This window comes from Pagrus pagrus (genome assembly GCF_965226575.1).
Source record: "Pagrus pagrus genome assembly, chromosome: 16".
Lineage (NCBI taxonomy): Eukaryota > Metazoa > Chordata > Actinopteri > Spariformes > Sparidae > Pagrus > Pagrus pagrus.
In genome coordinates this window covers 5,059,111-5,078,655 of record NC_140200.1, presented here as the reverse complement: position 1 = coordinate 5,078,655, position 19,545 = coordinate 5,059,111, and the positions used below count along the sequence as shown (strand labels likewise).

The window sequence follows — 19,545 nt, the reverse complement described above, 5'->3', positions numbered from 1 at the left end:
ATATCCAACACGCTGCGCTGACCTTGATCCTGACCGTCGACCAGTTAAGGTTGCAGAACACACTCCCCATGAACAGGCCTTTAAACTGGTAGTGGTGAGGAGGTGAGACGGGTGATTTGCTTCATATGCAGCGACAGGAGAGAAGGAACAGCAGTGCAGCAGTGTTTCTACACGCACAAGATGAGGAACAAGTGTTCTCAAATGACTGCCTGCTGGAGCTTTCATTATCAATATTAACTCAAGATCTCTCTGAAGGTGCACAGTCAGCATGCCATTAACTGTGTTTTAATTTCACTTGCGTCATTCAGCTTAAGATGCCAAGGCAGGCTTGATGTTTACAGGGGATATATTTATGCCAGATGCCTGTCTGTTTCAACAAATAGTCTGAGCTATTAGAGTTTAAACCAACTAACCATTATTAACATTAGTGGCTCAAATGAGGATCATTTCTTCCTAAATTCAGACCTCTATGCTGGCACAGCTCAATGTGAGAACAATACAGTGGTGTTTTGCCAATGAGCTTGCTGGGTGTGACAGGATATGACACACATTTCTTCATCGACCACACAGTCAAATCCCTTTGATGATTTTAAAATGCAATTTTTTTAGAATCAGGCCTTTGAGATGTGACACTGAGGACTACAGTATATGAATACATAAACACGGCCTCTGGGAAAGGCAAAGGGTCTGTTTAAGTTGATGCCTGCATTGTCCTCTCAATGAACCCAAACAGAACCACCAACTACAAAGGCAATACATGAGCAGCATCTTCTGGATCTCCCCTGCCAGTGCAATTTGTGATACCATTTGTTGTCACAGTGGTCTACGGTACATGATGTCAAGGCTAACAGGAAATTAAGACGTTTCATTTATCAATACCTACTGTAGATATGATTTATCATTTAAAAGGCTGATTAAGCTCCTTTGTTTGTTATGTAGATCAACAGTTAACAGTTTTGTGAACAAAGAAAACTATTTCAGTCAGTAATTGAGCATCATTTTAGATTAACAAGACAAACAAAAGGATGGAGGATGTAATGATCATTACTCACAATAAATATCAGAAGGAAGGAAGTTAGGAAAAAACATTGTGATTCTTTGTTTGGCCTGAGGGTGGTGCCACAGGTATGGACATGTTAGAAAAACCAAAAAGGTTTATCCTCTGGTGATGGCACCTTATCTCAAGCTCATCTCTGTACAGACTGCTGTCAGTGTTCACCTGTTTAAATATACATTACATATTTATCTAACATTTTAATGGAAACTTGCTGTTGTGGGAGTTGACAGGATACTTCAGAAGAAACAGGAAGTTTGGCGCCTGTTGGAGCAATCATTGATAACAATCTAAAACAGGGGTGCCTGACTTTTTTTCTTTTAAAAAACTTAAGGTTAAGTTGGTAGGATTTAGTGGCATCTAGTGGTGTGATTGCAGTGAAACACAGCTTGCCTCACTCTCTTTTACGGTGGCCACTAAAAACACAAAAAACACAAATGGCCTTTTCTAGAGCCACTGTTTGGTTTGTCTGTTCTGGGCTACAGTTAAAACACGGCAGTCACAAGATTATGAAAAATAATTATTACGTGTGATACATATTTAAAAAGCAATTTTCCCTGACAAAAAAATAAACAGCATTTCATATGATTTTTAAAATCTTTTTCTTCCTTTAGAGACATCTGGTGAGCCAAATCCAAATGAATGGTGGGCCAACTTTGGCAGCCCTGATCTAAGACATCAGCATGATGCCAGCACACCAGGTTAAAAGAAAAAGGCGTGTATAGAATATATAAAACTTCTTCACGCTTCCTGTAATTGGACTTTCGACATAAACAACCGAACTCAAATTTCCATTCAATTGCTTTTGTGCATGTTTTGAATTCAAAGTGAAAATGTCAGAAATTTGACTAAGAAGACAAATTATGAGAAATCACTTGGGTTGCGGTTTGGACGTTGGCAAATGGAAAAGACAAAGAAAGGCAGCTAGTTTTCACATGTTGACATTGCGGTACCTGCTTCATCTTCTACTGTAGACATCCAGCGTTTCGTGCCTCCACTCCACCAGAAAGTCTGAAAATAAAGAATAAAGACAGGAGTAGGTGTGAATAGATTAAACCTGCGAGGACACCCTGAGAAAAAACACTCACTATCATGTAAGCACATTATCAGATCAGGTAATAAAAGTCTTAAAACTAGATTCTGATAAAGGGGGCCTTTTCAACACAGATTATAAAGCAGCTAGTTAAAGCCCTGTTGTGTCAGTTGATTTGTGCTTTAGTAGTGTAGCATTCATTCTCATACTGCCCAACAAGGTAACAGTTAGTCAAATTAGCACACAGCGATTGCCATACAGATAATCTGAAGCTTTTGAGGACGCCTGTTATCATCCAAGTGGCAAATAAAAGCATCACAGGGTACACAAGGATAAGAAGAGACAAATTACCTCAATTAAAAAAAAAAATCCACCGTAATATAGAAGGAAAGCAGCAATGAAATGCCATTTTGTGCAGTATAAATTGTTGCCTAATTAAAAACTCAATCTTGTCATGCCTATATGTATATGTATATATATATATATATATATATATATACATATACATATATATATATATATATATATATATATATATATATATATATATATATATATGTACAGTATATGATTCATTGAGTCATTCAAAGTCTTATATAAAACCATTATATACTGTTGTCTGTCTTACTCCACACCATGAGCTGTTGCTGTTCACTGTGGACGAAGGTCAGTTTCGTTAATCCTGTTTAGCTATCACTAATTTAAAAATTTGAGGTTATTGATTATTTTGTAATTCAGAGATTATTCATCTTACTGACCACTAACTTTTTTTCTCTCCTCTTACACCACCAGCTGAGCTGTAGCTGTTCTCTGTGGATGACAAGAGTGTGAGCTTGTGATTTGTTGAGAAAGTAACCTAAGATATTGTTTCAACTAGCTGCATACTGAATCATTCATATTACTAACCATTTTTTTTCTCTTTTCTTATCTCTCTTCATCACCTGAGCTACGGCTGTTCACTGTGAATGAGAAACACGAGTAAGAGCTTCTGACTTGAATTAAAAATTATCTACTACATAAGATAATCCTGTTTAGCTCTATGTTATCACTAATTTAATAATTAAATCTTATCTTTATGCATATAATATTCATTATTTTGTAATCCAGAGTTCATTCATCCAACTGACAATTATCTCTTTTTCTGTCCTCGTATCTTTCTCCATCACCTGAGCTGCTGGTGTTCACTGTGGATGGAAAAGGTGAGTGTCAGATTTTTTGTGTTCGCATCAATACTCTCACGGTTGTTTTCAGTATAGAAATGTTTTTTATATTATATATTTCTGCGTATCTTCACATCATTGCATGAATGATTTTCGAGGCTTAAACAAAAGTTTGAACTGAATTGAAATGTTATAATCTCTTCTCACATAATAAAAAAAAGGCTTAATATTATTGATTCATTAATATGTGCATCACATAAACGTAGTTGGTAAAGGTGGTTTAACTTCTTTATTTATCTGCTGGGTAGCTTGTGAATTTCCCCCTGGGATCAACAAAATGCTAACTTTATTGTTTATTGTTGGTTATATCAAGCATTCCTTATTTATAATTATTAAAGACACACAATATTGAAATACAATCATGAAGTATAGACATAAAAAATGTTGCCCATTCTCATATGAACCTTAGAGTCACTGAAAACCTTGTAAAGTGTCTAACGTGGCAGCCTCATATTCTATAATCCTGGACACTGCTCAAGTCACACTTATGTGGTTATAATTGGCCTATAATTGAAGATTTTATGGGCAGAATATAATTCTTTCCTGTGTGCTCTTGATGTGGTTTAAAAGACCTGACATCAGCGTGGCTCAGTGCAAAATTTCCCCCCTCTGATAATTAATTGGACAGGAGTATGCGTCTACAGCCTCTGGTGCACACCGACTCTGACCATGTGTGTGTCACAATACGAATCCTGATGTGTGTTTATAGCCAGGTGTGAATGTGTGCAAAAATCAACTTAAAGTACGAACTACAGGGACAGTTATTAAATCCTGTGATCATTATCCACCTGTGCAAGGGAAAACCCTCAACAGTAATTCATGGGCATCCCTGCTAATTATGTGACTATAGTCTATTTACTTCTGTATTATGAAACCATCAGCCTTGGGATTCTAAATGGGTTCAGTTCAAAGAGTTCCTCTACCACTCATACTTATAAAATAGTGAGTAAGTACTGGCAGGCCTAACTACTACTTAGTGAATACGAGCTCTTCAAAGACACCAGGGATGTGGTTTCTTGCCTATAAAAAGACCAAAGCCGTGCTGGGACTTCCAAGGATTTCTAATGGGACAGTGCATCGCGTTCACCAACAGAGAGTGCTGTGGCATAACTTTACGTTTCCCTGGTGGCTCTCCTCTGCTTACGATTAAGAATAATCCTTCTCTCAAGGTTCAGGAACTTCATTGTCCATTCAATCCAAATTCCTGGTAACTAACATAACACGGAACATGTGCAGTGAAAAACGATATGTTAAAAACTTAACAGCTTGCAGAGGGGGCCCAGGGCCTGTGGTTCAGGTCAAATTATGAGTTTAAAGCATAACGCTGAAGCTCTTTTGCTCCCCAGCCTGACTCCACTGACACAAAAAATGTGTTTTCTTGACATTATTCACACCTGGAGAGTTGCAGCGACCTTGTGGGCGAGACAGCGGAGGCTTTAATATGTCTCATTCCTCGCTTTGTGTAACCAAACACCTCTACTACTTCTATTGTCTTATCTGAGATTGAAGAGGGAAAAAAACTGGCAGGTGTTCTTCCCCCCAGGCTAAAGACTTCAGAAATGAGGAAAATAGAGGGTGGGAGTCGGAATGAAAGGGAACACGCATGCATGCATGTATACATACACACACATGCACAAGCATATACTTTGACACACATGTCTGAGTGTGTTGCAAGATCACACGGCCAGTGCTGTTACATGCAGTGTAAACATGTCTGAGGGTGTGTATTAAATACTCATTACAGAGGACTGGGTAAGCTCTGGGAGAGACTGGGAGAGAAAACAAACAAACCCCACAGGGTGGCTGAGAGGGGTGGTGAGGGGCCGGGGGAGGCCTCTCCCAGTGTAATTCAAGTTCAATAACTGACCCTTAACCTCACTCTAACTCAGGTTACACAGTTCTGGTGAGACAGATTATGGGCGCAGTTACCTCACAGCTGTGGATACTATACACCTCTACAGAAGCTCTACACACACACTTTTAAACATGCATACACACACACACACGCACACACACTACTAAAAACAAAAAAAAGGTCAGTTGGTAATGTCAACAATCAACTAAGTATTCTTGAATATCAAATGGCAACACGGATGACAGGTCCCCGATGCGTGCACCTTTTGCTATGATGTAAAGAAACTTGGACCACACAGAGCCCTTTCACAGCCAGGAAGTAGAAGACATCATTCACCTGCAGAGCCGCAGCTGGGCCAGTTTCACTCTGTCAGAAAGAACTCATTACCCGCATGTCAGAATGATCAGAGAAGGAACAACACGGCCACTTAAAACAGCTGACAAATACTAGTAATTGTGCAGTTTACGCCTATGCAGATATGGAGTAGTTCAGGTTTTGTTTTGTCGGGCAGCCACACTGTTAGGCATGAGGGTGTCTGTATGGTAGCAGCTGTCATGGCGTTGTTTTATTTATATAATTGTGCTTGCAAGCAAAGAAAAAAACTAAATACACACTCACTAAAGTTGCCATGAAATATCAGACGCTTGGTTTTGCAAACAAAACTCCTGCTTTTCTTAATATTTACTTAAATATGTCCATCCGCCACACGGATCCAGATTTTGCAACTTCCAGATGAGGCCCGGTGGAAGGGTTGCAGATGCCACGGTTGTGGCCGCAGCCTAAAAATGGTTCACATCCCATGCTGTGTTAGCATAACCACGGTCACATGTTTGAGGGAGAGACTAAGAAAATGAGGGAGAAACAGAAAGAGAGATGTAGCTACTGAAAATCGAGTTTTTACAGCGTAGTTCTGAACAATAACAACACATGACAAACAAGTCAGAAATGTCTGGCCAAAATCGATTGCCATTCCCTTTGACCACTTCCCTCGCAGCTGGGTATTTCTTTGGTTAAGAGACAGACTCACCCCAGACATCTGTGCCTCTGGGCATCTTTTGCTCCTTTTGTCTGGCGCAACAGTAGATGGGGCTGCAGATCTGTAACACTACAACAGAACTGAGTCCGGCTATTTAACCCAATCTGTCTTTCTTTGTCATTTTTTTCTTTTTTCTTTTCTTAACACCAGTCCCTACGGAGTCAATATTTATGGATTGGTAAAACCAACATGGAACAGGGAGTTGACCAACATATCAGGTGTCAAGGTCTTGTCAGAAAGGCCCTAAATTTGCATCATTACAGCTCATCCTCTGGGGAGATGGAGGGGCTAATTCAAACCATGTACACACAGCTGGAAGAGAGAAGTGGGCTCTCTTCCGGAGGGAAATAAAACAGAGAGAAACATGTTTTATGTCTCTTCAGCCATTTATTGTTTTCAGAGTCGTAGCTCAGCTATATGGCATTCCCCTAGTCATCTTTAAGTTACACACTGTCCAATTGTCCTTTAACAACTGTCATCTTGAGACAAAGCAAAAGGCATCATTGTGTCTAAATGAAAACCAGGATTTATAAGACCCCTTCACCTCCCACTGTGACTTTACCATTTAGTGTGTTTGTTATGAGTAGATCTGCCAATCAAGCAATACACAAAGGGTCTATTGTGCACGGCCCGCTATGGCACAGTTCCAGAGAGGGCGTAAAACTCCTGTCTGCTCTGATAGCGATCTGGAGCTAAAGCCCTTCTTCCAATCCCTACACGCAGCAACAACCCAGTGCTGACTAAGCTTAGGCCGCGCTAAGATGCTGATCTTAGGTCAGTTTTGTGCCCCACAGATGGTTTTAAATGGAGGATTAGGTGGAGGTAAGCTGGTCATAGGTCTGTGCCTAAGGCCAGGTGTGGAGTTAGGGATCAGGCTTTGTGCTGTGGTAGAGCTTTTTCCCTTCAAGTGGGCCTAAATCCTTTCAAGAAAGAAAATGTTGATGTTTACATCCTAGCTGTGACCCCTTCTTGGCCTCTCTGCTCGAGCATTCCTACCATAGCTGTGACATCTAGCTAAGCTTTAGGACACCAGGGGGATAGTGAAAACAACGCTTAATCACAGCCACAGGGCACCTCCATGATAACAAAGCAACCCCTTAACCCCTCTGTGTTTGTGTGTGTTCCTTAATGCATGTATATGCGTGTGTGCGTGCGTGGGTCAATGCTGTGCTCGGATTTCTTGGATCGAAAGGTGCCCTTACCCTCAACACGAGGATTCAGCAGCCTCAGCACATTAAATTCTGAATGAGTCACCTTCTTTAATTTTCTCAGCGTTGGGCTTGGGCAGGAATCCTGTTCGGATAATCACAAGTAATTCCACACAGAATAGGCGTATTTACTGTACACCTGGACGGGGGATTCCCAACACATGTTTATCTAATGTGCACTGAACGGAGATGTCAAAAAATCAAAATGCCCCGAAGGTCAGGCAATGGCCAAAAACTCAGAAAGCCGGGATCACCAAGACCAAGACAGCTTTAACACGTTACTCTGATGTATTTCCAAACTCTGACGAGTTTTGCCTCATCTTTTGACAAAAATTTGTCATACTACATACTAAAAATAGATGAAATACAAGGAGATCAACTTCAAGTATAGCACTGATTGAAGAGCACTTGAGAGACCAAAGATATAATTACTTCCCTGAGTTCAGAGCAACCAAGCCCTCTTTTTGTTCTGGAAATCAATCTATGCGACGTACAGACATTTGTAATATGCTTTCGTTTGTGGGGTTATAAAGCAGCGTAGTAAATGTTGTTTTGTTGCTGGATGGCTGTGGGTGCAAGGCAGGGCTCTGGCTGCGGACCGCAGAGCTTGAGGAGATAGGTCAACACAGGTCAACCGAGTCCAGCTAAACAAACACGCGCTATCAAAGAGGAAATTTCCTGTCCAATCTGCAAGTTTTCTCTTCACAGTTAGTGTACATTCACCAGATGATCCCGAGGGATGAGGCAAAGGGTGTGTGCAAGTGGCTGTCAGAACTGAGGAACTTTGTTGATTGGTCACCTTAATGCATATGCCGTGGTTATTCTAGATCATATATGACAGAAAAGAGCAGAGAGAAACAAAAAGTTTCCGGAGTAAACTAGATAAACTATTCTTGTATAAACTATTCATATACATGAAAAAGATTTGAGGTTTTCTATGTCCTATTTAAAAAAAAAAAGCATTCACGTATATAAGCACTACATTTTCCTTTCACGCAGCAAAAGGGCTGCATGCGTCTGTGTCACACAGCAATTAACCACCAGTGAGGGTTTGGCTCTAAAGCCATGCAACGTTTCAAATTGCTTCCCAGCCATAATTCCTCCATCCTCTTTGACTCAATTACCTGTCACCTCGGCAGACAAAGGACACACTATGGAGGGCTATTTCTTATGCAGACATACACGTACGTATATACGCATGTACTCACGACACATGCACACACGCACACAATCGTGGACGCACACTCCGAGGCACGATACAATAGTTCTTACGGTTGCTAGGTGCTGTTGTAATTTATGGCGGGATAGGGTTGCAGGCTTAGCGCCGCATCAGTGTCTTCCTACCAGGTGATGAGCGTTTTTTTCTGACAGGGCTTTAGTCCTTCTCCTCTAACTCGTGGGGATATTCAGCATAACACATGGCTCAGAGAGGAGGCTGTGGCACTTGCTGAATGTTTGGAGTATAAACAAGAAAGAGAAATAAGTAAGTTAGTGGGTGGTGTTTTTCTATTGAGGCTAGCCCCAAATTTTCTGGACCTATTCAGATTTTGAAAGAAATGTAATATAAATTTCAGGTACGGTGCTTGCCAACAATATCACATATTTTCTGAGACTGTCCAAACTTTGCTTGCAGTGTGCAGATATTGTTTTTTTGTTTTTTTTACATTAATTTATCAAATCTAGGAAAATGACTCCATCCTAAAATGTATCTTTTCTGTGCTTTCAATTATGACACAGACTGTATTTTTGTCAATATAGACATTTGGAATGAGCACAGCTCAGTTTCATCAAAATTATTTCCGGGATTACCCTGCTATTTCATGGTGTATAATCCCCTTTTCTCTGAAAAAGTCCCAACGTATCTTCCAGAGTGCATGCGTGTGTGTGTTTTGTTGCTATGATTCTGTGTCTCTGCGGTTGTGTACAACAGTTACTGAAAGAACACGAGCATGTGCGTCTGTCAATGTGTGTTCATGCCGTATTAATGTGTGCGTGTGTGTGTGTATAGTGCATGTGTGTTTCACTGAGTGGACCTCCCCCGCCATACTGCAGAGATTTTTCATCACATGAAAGCCAACAGGGGGTGGTATGCATGCAGGGCGAGTCGCTTCCATCTGCCCTGTCCACTTAAATTAGTGGGGCCTCGCATCCAGCAGCATCTGGTTCCAATATGGAGCCAGGCGGAAGGGTGGGTGCCTCACTGTGCGGCGGAAAATACAGCCTACTGTACCTTTAAATAGCCCTCAGGAGGCTAGGGACGGATGCTGGCCCTATCGCCCTATCCCAAGATTCTTTGTAACTGGCCTAACACTTCTTCCCTTTGAAAGAGGACAAATGTACAATTAGGCAGGAATGCCGGCAATGCTGTTTTCCAAGCGTGTGTTCGCAGAGCTGGCTTGAGCAAATGGCGGATCGACTGGTGAGAGGTTACGCGCCGTCAACCTCCTTCACTGTGTCCGCGGTGAGATGCACCGTCTGACCCTGCCCAGGCTGGGTTTCTCCGGGTCTGCTGGTCCGTGTTTGGGTTAGCCTCTTGTTGTTCTGGTTCTGCTGCAGTTTGCCGGGCCAGGCCTCTGTCAGCACTCTTCTGTGGCGCAAGTCTGTAAAGATCCCTCCTCCTCCTCCTCCTCCTCCTCCTCCTCCTCTTCTTCTTTCCCTGGACAAGAGGCACTTCAGAGCTTACCCATAATTCAAAGGTTTCCATCTCGACCATAATTCACACTGAGCTCTACCCTAACTAAAGGGGCTGTCTGTAACTACGGTGATTGCATGTTTGTCAAACGAATTGTCAGTGCAGCAGACTCAGGAGGAGGAAGAGAGTAGGAGAAGAAACATGATGATGACACGCTTACACACAGAACCGTGCACAATAATATCATCCTATAGTCATGTATGATCGGTAGGATGAACATAAATGAATGATAAAGACACAACTGTCCTCATAAATAAATGCACACGGTGCGAGTGTAATACTGTACGCCTGCACGCAAACTGTTACATCCCAGCAGATGGGAGCTGTTGCTGCTCTGCTGCAGAGTTTACAGATGAAGAAGAAAAAGAGTTATATCCCACTTTAGTCACAGGGTTGGTAGGGCAATGCTACTGAGTGTCAAACATGATAGAAGAAGAATGTGAAGCTATTATATTAGCAGAGAAAATGTAAATAAAGGGTGACTAGACTTAATGTGGCTCGTCAAAACTGTATGAATCAAGAAACAGGTGATGTAATGCAGCTTTTTCTGTTCAAGAAATATTTTTAAAATGATCAAGATTGCATAAAAAGTGGCAAAGACAAAGAGTATAAAATCACGTAAGAGCTGCAACTATTGAGGAGGAGGAACAGGAAGAGTTTCACTATAATACTCTGCTTAACATCCACAAAACTGGCCTACAGTTATAATTTCAGGCTGAGCAGTGTCTTTTACATTCAGCCCCAGAAGCACCACTTTGTGCTGTGTGTGTTAATGTAATTTCAGTTTATTAATGTAGCTACGTTGGTCTGTCTGTCTATGATTCAGTTTATTGAGTTGATCTCACAAAGTTTCAGCTTTTGTAGATTGACAAAAGCCACATTTAATCTTGTTTGATTAACATTAATTATGCTTACTGCACGTTTGATAGCGTATGAGAGCATAGTAAAGTAATAATAAACCTTTAATATGACACTGTGGGCGCCATTCTGCTGCATAACAAATACTTTTATTTTTAATACATTTAGAGCTGCAAGGATTAATCGATTAGTTGTCAACTATTAAATTAATCACCACCTGTTATGATAATAGACAAGTGGTTGAGGTAATATTTTAAGAAAATAAAAGTCAACATTCTTTGATTTCAGCTTCTTAAATGTGAGTTTTTTTTGGTTTCTTCACTCCTCTATGACAATAAACAGAATATTTTTGGGTTCGAGAAAACCAATGAAAATATCACATTAAATGACTATATCTTGGTATGCAGAGCACGAGGAAAATATATATATTCACACATCTATCACACAGAAACCCACAAATTGTTTAAGAGGCCCTCTGTAGGCCCTCCCTAGCATTTCCTGAGCACAGGGATTCTGTGTTTGCATTAGCCACGAGGGAGGAGAGCATGGAGCGAGAAGCACAGTGCGATCAGATAAGACTGATGACAAGGCAGAGAGAATCGATGACAAACTTTTGACAGCTTTGGCTCACGTCTTCAGACCGAGCCCGCCTGCTGAAATATAGATCGCAGTGTGCCTCCAACACACACACATACACTGTCAGATACTTGTGTAATGTGTGAGTGATTTGGCAGGCAAACCACAGGAAAGCACTGCAGTGCCAGTGTCAGAGAAGAAATGGCTATCTGAAATATCTGGATTCAAAGTGCTAGAATATGTGTTATAGCACCTCCGTGTATCTCAGTGTTCACACTCACTGATTTTGTCACAAATTTCTTGCCCTTTGACCCAACACATGCGCAGAGCAACAATCAAAGGGCATATCCAAAACAGCAGAAGGTTCAACGTTACCTCGTAGCTTCTCAGATTGAATATTGAGAGATTGTCGCGAACACATCTCTGCCTACGTAAACAGTCGAATCAGCCAAAGACAACTGCCACACCGAAACAAGCGCTAACCACCGGGTAATTTTATTAAGTTGTGACTTCCTTTTTTTCCCTTCCTTACATCAGGAGTTCAGAGGTCAAGAGGATCTGTCAGCGGTGACAGAGAGGATTATGGGTATAGGCATTCCATTGGCAGTCATTACTGCCCTCAGTCAGCACCCGGTACTCTCTCTCCCCCTTTTCTCTCATCCTCTGTCTTTCTGTCTCTTCTCTCTCTTGTCCTCTGACAGGCTAAGAAGCAATTAGTGTCACATTAGCGATATCCAGACTAGAATTCTTAGTCATGCCAAAGCTGCTGCTGTTCATTCATTTTTTTTTTTTTTTTTTTTCTTAAATAAACAGGTGCTTTGTCTCTTTATTTAATCTTTAAAATACATATTACAATATTCAGGATGTTTCAGTACAGGTTTCTTGTAAAACCAATATCTCAGCTCTGTCTGCAGCCATCCCCAGAACTATCACTCCATAGTAATAGTTCGTGCTGCATTACAATCACCTATCCAAATACAATACTAAAAAGTGAAGGGAAAATGAGTGTGAGGTTTGGACCCCTGCACTAGAACCCCAGCCCAGTAGGATTCCTCACATTCCAGCCCATGCTGGAGCTGGAGCTGGTAATAGATCTGAGCAGGCCTGCTGGGCTCTGCGCATTGTGGCCTGTCCTCCCTTCCTCGGTTTTCTGCTTTGGAAGAAGACAACGTTTTTCCTTGTAGGACACCTTCCTGAGAACAGCCTCAGGTACTGACTTTCCCTCCCTCTGTCATCAAAATAAAAAAAAAAAAAGCCCACACGAATACATTTCTTCGTCCTTTCTTGCCAATCCCTCCAGTTTCTCCTCGTGCAGCTATAACAGGATAGTGGGAGTTTACATCACGGCAGAGCGAGGGGCTGGGTCTTTTTTGACAGTAATGCAAGGGACACTTGTTTACCTAACCTTATGGGTCACAGAGCAGTTTAGCAGGGAATGAATGACTTCATTTTTAGGGTTTAAATTAAAGGGTTCCTCCTCTCTTGAACTTAAAACAGATTTGTGCATGCTTTGGAATGAACAAAGTGCTCGCTCTGTACACGGACCTTTCTACTCTATAAAACAAAAAGAGGTGAAGAATTACAGTGATGGCAAGAATGTAGTTCTGTGCAACTCGTACAATTAAAGCATTCCTTACCACCATTTTTTTACTATCTTAGATCTAGCTAATGCTTCACGCATATTGTTAAAAAAAAAAAAAATTCTTTCGTTCGCCCTGACATGGTGTCAGTTACTTCAGCAGTTATTGGGCCACGCCATATTTGAGGGAAATTGCTACCTTATGCGCCTTTTAAAAAAAACCACTGGGTTTTGAATGGGACCTTTTAAAAAGGGGGTAGTGTTTCATTTAGAGTTGGTGGTCATTTTGGCAATGTGATTTTACCACCAGGGAGCCTTGGAAGCATTTGCACTCACACATGGCATCAAGGCCTGCTGTGGTGGTGATCGAATGCTTTGGAGATGCCTGGACACCATGAGCACACAAATTAGAGCCCATCTCTCCCGTACTTCCCCCACACCGAAACGTTCAGACTATAGAAGCACGCTCTCCCTTTCGCTCAAGCCTTTCATGCCGCTTGCTCGTCAAAGGGGAATTGATTAAAGGCCCTTTTAAATGACTTCCTTTTCAGAGCTATTATTTCCCAATAACCAAAGGAGAGCAGATTGAGATCAGTAGTCTAATCTGTTGTTTCCCTCTCCTTCTTATTGGTGTTTTTGTTAGAGCCCAGCAAAAGAGCTCACCCCATTTTTCCTGTCAGTCATCGGGTTGTAATACTGGGGCTCATGGCTGTAACTTTAGACTGCTCAAGCACTCACGCACGGGCCTTTTTTCAGAGAACAGAGTGAAACAAGTCACTCTCCAAACCCTCTGACAAATAACCCATGCCACAAAGAACCTGTAACTCTGCCGCCCAGGGAAAAATGCTTTGAAGCTGCAATAGAAAGGAGGGCTTCTTCACTGCGGCCGGCGCAGCGCTGGGTGCAGCAGCTGAACTCCGCAAACAGAGGAGGTAATAGCGATCTTACGGAACAATAGAAATCCTTGAACTCTTTATCCTACAAACAGAAACACAGCAAGGAATCGAGAGGTTAGTGCGATGGATTCTTTCCCAGGAGGCAAACAGCGGCTATGTTGCTGTCACCGGTCCTGTAAAATAGCAGGAATATGTTCGGAATGGCAATATGTCATGCTTCCCCAGTGCCAAATTGAGTTGAAAGTCAAGCTTAGCTATCAAAACACATAGCAGATGGGAAGAAGAAATGAAAAGATAAGGAGGGATGAGGACTCTTGTAAGCAGAAACACCTACAGTGTCCGACTTACTCAGGGCTCTAATCGCAACACACCATCTCCCTTTAACTTCAAACATTCCTGTAAACACCTGCTTGTATCTCACCTCTGCATCTGTGTGGGTAAATACCGCCCATTCTTGTTCGCCTATGTACAGACAAGACCTCCGCGAGCAACCTCTGGACAGTTATTTCTTCTGTAGCCATGCATCACATCTCCTCTCAAGATGAAGAGCTCGGGTAGATGAAAAGCAGACTCTCTGACTCTCTAGGGGGGGGAAACCCGTTGTAAAGAAGAGACCTTTCAGGTGAGAAATGTGCGGTTTTGACAAACAAAAGTTGGATTCATCCAGGTGGTCCCAGACGCCCTATCCAAACAGACATCTCAAATTGAGCGGCATCAAGATGGTGTTAAAAACAATGCTGCGGTATGCTCATATCTCTCACTTTAATGATTAATCTGATCAAGCCAACTTTTTCATCTGTCGACACCAATGTTCAAGGAGCTCTTTTGACTTGTCATCCCGACAAGTAATAACAAGAAGTGTTGTGTCTCACAGAATCGCCTTCACAGGCCGAGACGCCTGTCGCTCAGACAGTCGTTATGTACATGATATAAACTACTTAATCTACTTCGAGATCATCTCCGAGACATGCTGTTATATTTGGCAGCGCTGCTTGTAAAGCTGATTCAAATCTGGAAGATCAATTGAAAAGTGATTTTAATGGGGATTTCTCTGTCAACCACTTTGACATAGTTGTTACTTTAAGGTGCTCTGAGTCAAGACAGGCAGTTTCAAGAATTTCATCCACGGATCCAAAAGCTGCCTCTAATACTCTACATTTTTAACACACACTCCTTCATTATGGCTTGGATTGGTGGCTTAGTACTTACTTCTCACTCACTCTTCTTCAGGCTCTGTGCCTGCTCTCTCTCGCCTGTTTAACGCACTTCTGCCTGACACGCGCCGCCTGATCCACAAGTCACCAATTGACCAAACATAAATGTAAACCTTTAGCCCCCTATGCCACTGAGATGTGACTTTTCTCTCCAAAATGCTGCTTTCAGCATTGATTTAAAGTGTCAAAGCGGCAGCGAGAACTTAACCGGCAACCATAGATGAATTTTCTTAAGGTGAAACAAAGCTGGCTTTTGTGCCTGGGTTCTGGGAGGCCGCCCACTCTTGTCATGTACATGTGAAATTAATTAGGAGGAAATACTAAAACACTTGGGTGGAAATTGCTTTTCACCAGATGTTCTACATATGAGGATCAATTTAGTATTCTTAGCATAGCAAAATGACTATATAACTTCTTTGGTTGCCTCTTTGATGAAAGCCAATCTGTCACTCACGGCACATAAAACGAAGTCAGGGTTATATGCTACTGTTTGTTCCACTTTATGGAGTCTTAGGTAATGTGATTACTTAACCAGGTTAGAAAAACACAATGTTTCATTCTGGGGTAAAATTCGACATACTGACAAGAGGCCCAGTGTTCCTCGATGATCCATGCATTAACCGAACGAGTGGTCTTTTCCTTGTCCCCTGCCCCAAACACAGAGAGGCCAAATAATCACAGATAAATCACTGTCGGATGTGAGATAGCCATCATAACAGAGGTGTTTAAGTAAGTCTGCAGCTGACATCTCATATGTCATGCATATGTTATAAGTGCGTTTCGGAAAAGAACCAGCCTTCACACACGTCTGTTTGCGGTGCCGTGGCAGAGCTCCACGGTATGGATATAAAAAGCACAGCGTGCAATGACAAGGCAGGAGCCAAGATGAATTGGGGGATCAGAAAAAAACGCTCATTTCTTGCCTTTTGTTTACACTGCCTGCACCACTGCAACATGTCAGGGATGTGTGAGGAACAAGGAAACTACTTCGATATAGCTCACTTAACTGCCCGGTTAAATATCAAGGAAGAAGTGTGCAGAAAAGAAACTACTCAATATGGTTACATTAGCTCAGGCTTAGTCATCTACTCTTATTGTAACTGACAAAACACACGCTAATCTCAGACCCCTGAACCTTCTTTTAATCATCGTCCTCATTTCCTTGTCTCACATTATGAGACTGAGTAAGCACGTTTTCAGGATACAATATGCCAGCTTCTGAAAGAGAGCTGGCCTGGCTGTCTGACTACACAGTACAAATACAGCAGCTCTCCCCATAGCTTCTGTTGCTCTGTGTATATTCAAGAGAATCCAAGCCATCTGGAGTCTGTTTATTGTATTACAAATGACACATAATGGTAATCTGGCATGTGATGAGAGAATGTGAATTACAGACAGGGGGCATGAAACGGGTATTAACCTTCATTTGATTTCCTTTAAGGAGGGACTTTTAATTTAAGGCCACATTTTATCTACCTGATTATTCATTACAGTAAACTTGCCCATAACCGTATGAAACAGGATAAACAGAGGAAACCGCCAATTAAATCACATTCCAGGGAAGATTGGGGGGCTTACTGTATACAGAACAGTTAGTTTAGTGACATAAATATTTACACAAACTGCCACGAATTAAGACAAATGTTACCAGGAAATAGGCTACATTGTGAGGGGCCAGTGCAAGGGTTTGTCTAAATTTATTGGCCTCTGTTGAGTCCCAAATTTTCTTGAAAACTGTTTCCCAGTTTTTAAAAAGTGAATGAAACGAGACAACTGTCGCAGCTCTGTGCGAGTCCACGCAGTAAATCACCCTGCCGAGCTCGTTCTCCCAACATGATGTGCTTTTCCCTTCAAACGTTGAAAGCTTAATGTGATGTGAACATTCATTTTTCCATTGACATTTACAGCAAATACTAACATGGATCATGTATCTCAGGCAGACAGAGAGAGAGAGAGAGAGAGAGAGAGAGAAGGGGGGGAGAAGAAGATGGGCGGAGATATGAATAGTTGCATCAGACTGGCCCTAGTAGAAGTTAAAGATACATACTGCATGCCCAGGGAGTGGATGTCAGTTAAATGTTTATACAGCTGCTCTGAAGATTATTATTATCATGAAACCACACAGCTATAATGTCATTCTGTGGATGCCAGAGTACAATCAGGTCCTCCCTATAGCCTGCTAGCCTTCTCTCTCCCCCTGTCAGACAACCCTGCTGTTCTGCTCGCTCCGGGCTGTACGGCTGGGATCAGACTCAGCACGACACCATGATAATGAAATGTGACAATGATACGGGTTTGTTCCGGACCAACTTCGACAACGTGAACGCCGGTGTTTGCATTTTGCTACAGCTGTATGTATTTGAATAAAGGTGTCATAGATTGCTTTTGTTCGCCGCAGCTGCGATGCAATGAGCGACTAATAACTGTGTAGGTGTTAAAATAAAGGGCAAGAAAAGAAAAAGACTGAAAGATGAATACAGTTTTGGCTCACCACACCTTGTCAGCAAATACGGATAACATTTATTCGGTTGTCTTACTTAGAGGTGAGCCTTTAAAGAGAAAACGCAGTATTCATGACTGAAAGAAAGTTGGGCTAAAACATTAACAGCAGCACAGCAAACATGTGATAACGTGTAATTCACTGCTGTTATATCTGCGAACAACACCAGTGTAGCTTAGCTTCAAACAGCTCCTGTCTCTTTCATCTCGCCTTTAAACCTGCATTAACTGATTTTGTTGGTCAGTTGGGGTCAGCGGAAAAAAGCTTTGAACACAACTCTGACATATCATCGACCTCTAAGTTGATATAGCGATCTAGTTAGCGAATGGTACTTTAAAGGATAAGTTCAGCCAAATATTACGTCACTAACTACTCACACTCACGCAGATGGAAAGTTTTGTCGTCCACAAAAGCATTCTCCAAAACAACTGAAGTAGATGGGGGCTTTTTTTTCCCCCTCAAAAATCAAATAGATTTGAAAAGATGCTATTCATACCCATTTTAAAGGCAAAATCTTTACCGGAGCTGCGCGTTGAGGGTGTAAATAATGTCTTTTCAAATCAATTTGAGATCTTAGGGGCTTCCAGAGACTTGAATTATGCTGGTTGAGCTGTAAAGAGCCATTTAACGTTTTCTTCTGTTGTTTTTTTTTTAACATTTTAACGCACGTCTCCATCTGCTTCAGTTGTTTAGGGTAATGCTGCAACACTGTTTTGCTCAAATAGCCCCAAAATTGTTTTGTGAACTACAAAACTCCCACCTTAAACTTTTCATCGGCTTGCGAGTGAGTAGATAATGACCGAATTTCATTTTTTGGGTGAACTTATCCCTCAAATACATGCTTCAGTTTTGAAACTGTTTGAAGACACACTCTGTTTTGGTCTCCTCCAGCTTCTTAGTGAAATATCCTGCTATTTTGCAGCCAAATGCTCAACTTTGCTCACTAGGTAGTTGTCAACTTTGTCTGGCCGCTGGTTAGTGCTGAGAGAGGAGGTTACACTGGGTTCATCAGAACTTCCGTCTCAGAGAAAAGCTGCCTGCAATGGCTGAAATCAACACTAATGAGAGCCATAAAAATGAATCAAAACAGTAAAGTTGTGGGCGGTAAAACGAACCGAACAATAACCTGAAAGATGGTAAAACGCTCCCCAAAAATGTGATTATTTTATCCAGTATCGGGTGTATTAGAGATATTTTCACTTCATTAGCAGTAACGAGGAGAAAGAGAAAGCGAAACACATCTTCTCCTACTGTGATGCGAAAAAAGCCCTCATTTAGCCATAACATACTGACCTTAAATGATATGCTCTGTCTAACCTTCTCAGTATCTCACATATGATAAAAACTCCAGATTCAAACCATTTCTGACGTCATGCAAAAGCTCTAATCTCATCAGGTGTTGTTGAAATGGTTGCAGAGCGTTTGGAGCTACAGTGCCCTTTTATTGCTTATGGCTTGACACTGCAGATGAAGCACACGAAGAATGTTGCTCTTTCATTTTATCCAGCCGGTGATTGAAAACGCTGTCAGTTTGTGTTTGCCTGTGAAGGTCACAACACTTCTATCAGGATGTTGCTATTTGTCTTTTTGGTTTCCTGAACCTTTAAAGGATTACACGGGAAAAGGCTTCAATTTACACTGCCACACTGTTTAACTCAGCTGCATACACATATTAATTAACATGTTTAAAACCCAGAAGCAGTAGCATTGAGAGCGTAAAAAGCAATCAGCTATTCCCGCACGTATCGCATTAGATCTCCATAAACAACTATTAATTGGAACCATCTTTGCTGAAGATGTGGGAGCTCCCGATCCCCGTCTCAT

General features: G+C 41.6%; 1 protein-coding gene across 8 annotated transcripts in view; it reads right to left on the bottom strand.

Annotated features, from left to right (window-relative positions):
* Positions 1–19,545, bottom strand: part of plcb1l (phospholipase C beta 1-like) — a 173,641-nt gene that overhangs the window by 120,105 nt on the left and 33,991 nt on the right. For all 8 annotated transcript variants that reach the window (XM_084378455.1, XM_084378458.1, XM_084378452.1 and 5 more), the window contains one exon: positions 2,008–2,065. In XM_084378455.1, coding sequence (XP_084234581.1) covers positions 2,008–2,016 — 9 coding nt within the window. In that variant the 5' untranslated portion in view covers positions 2,017–2,065. The remainder of the gene's footprint in view (positions 1–2,007; positions 2,066–19,545) is intronic.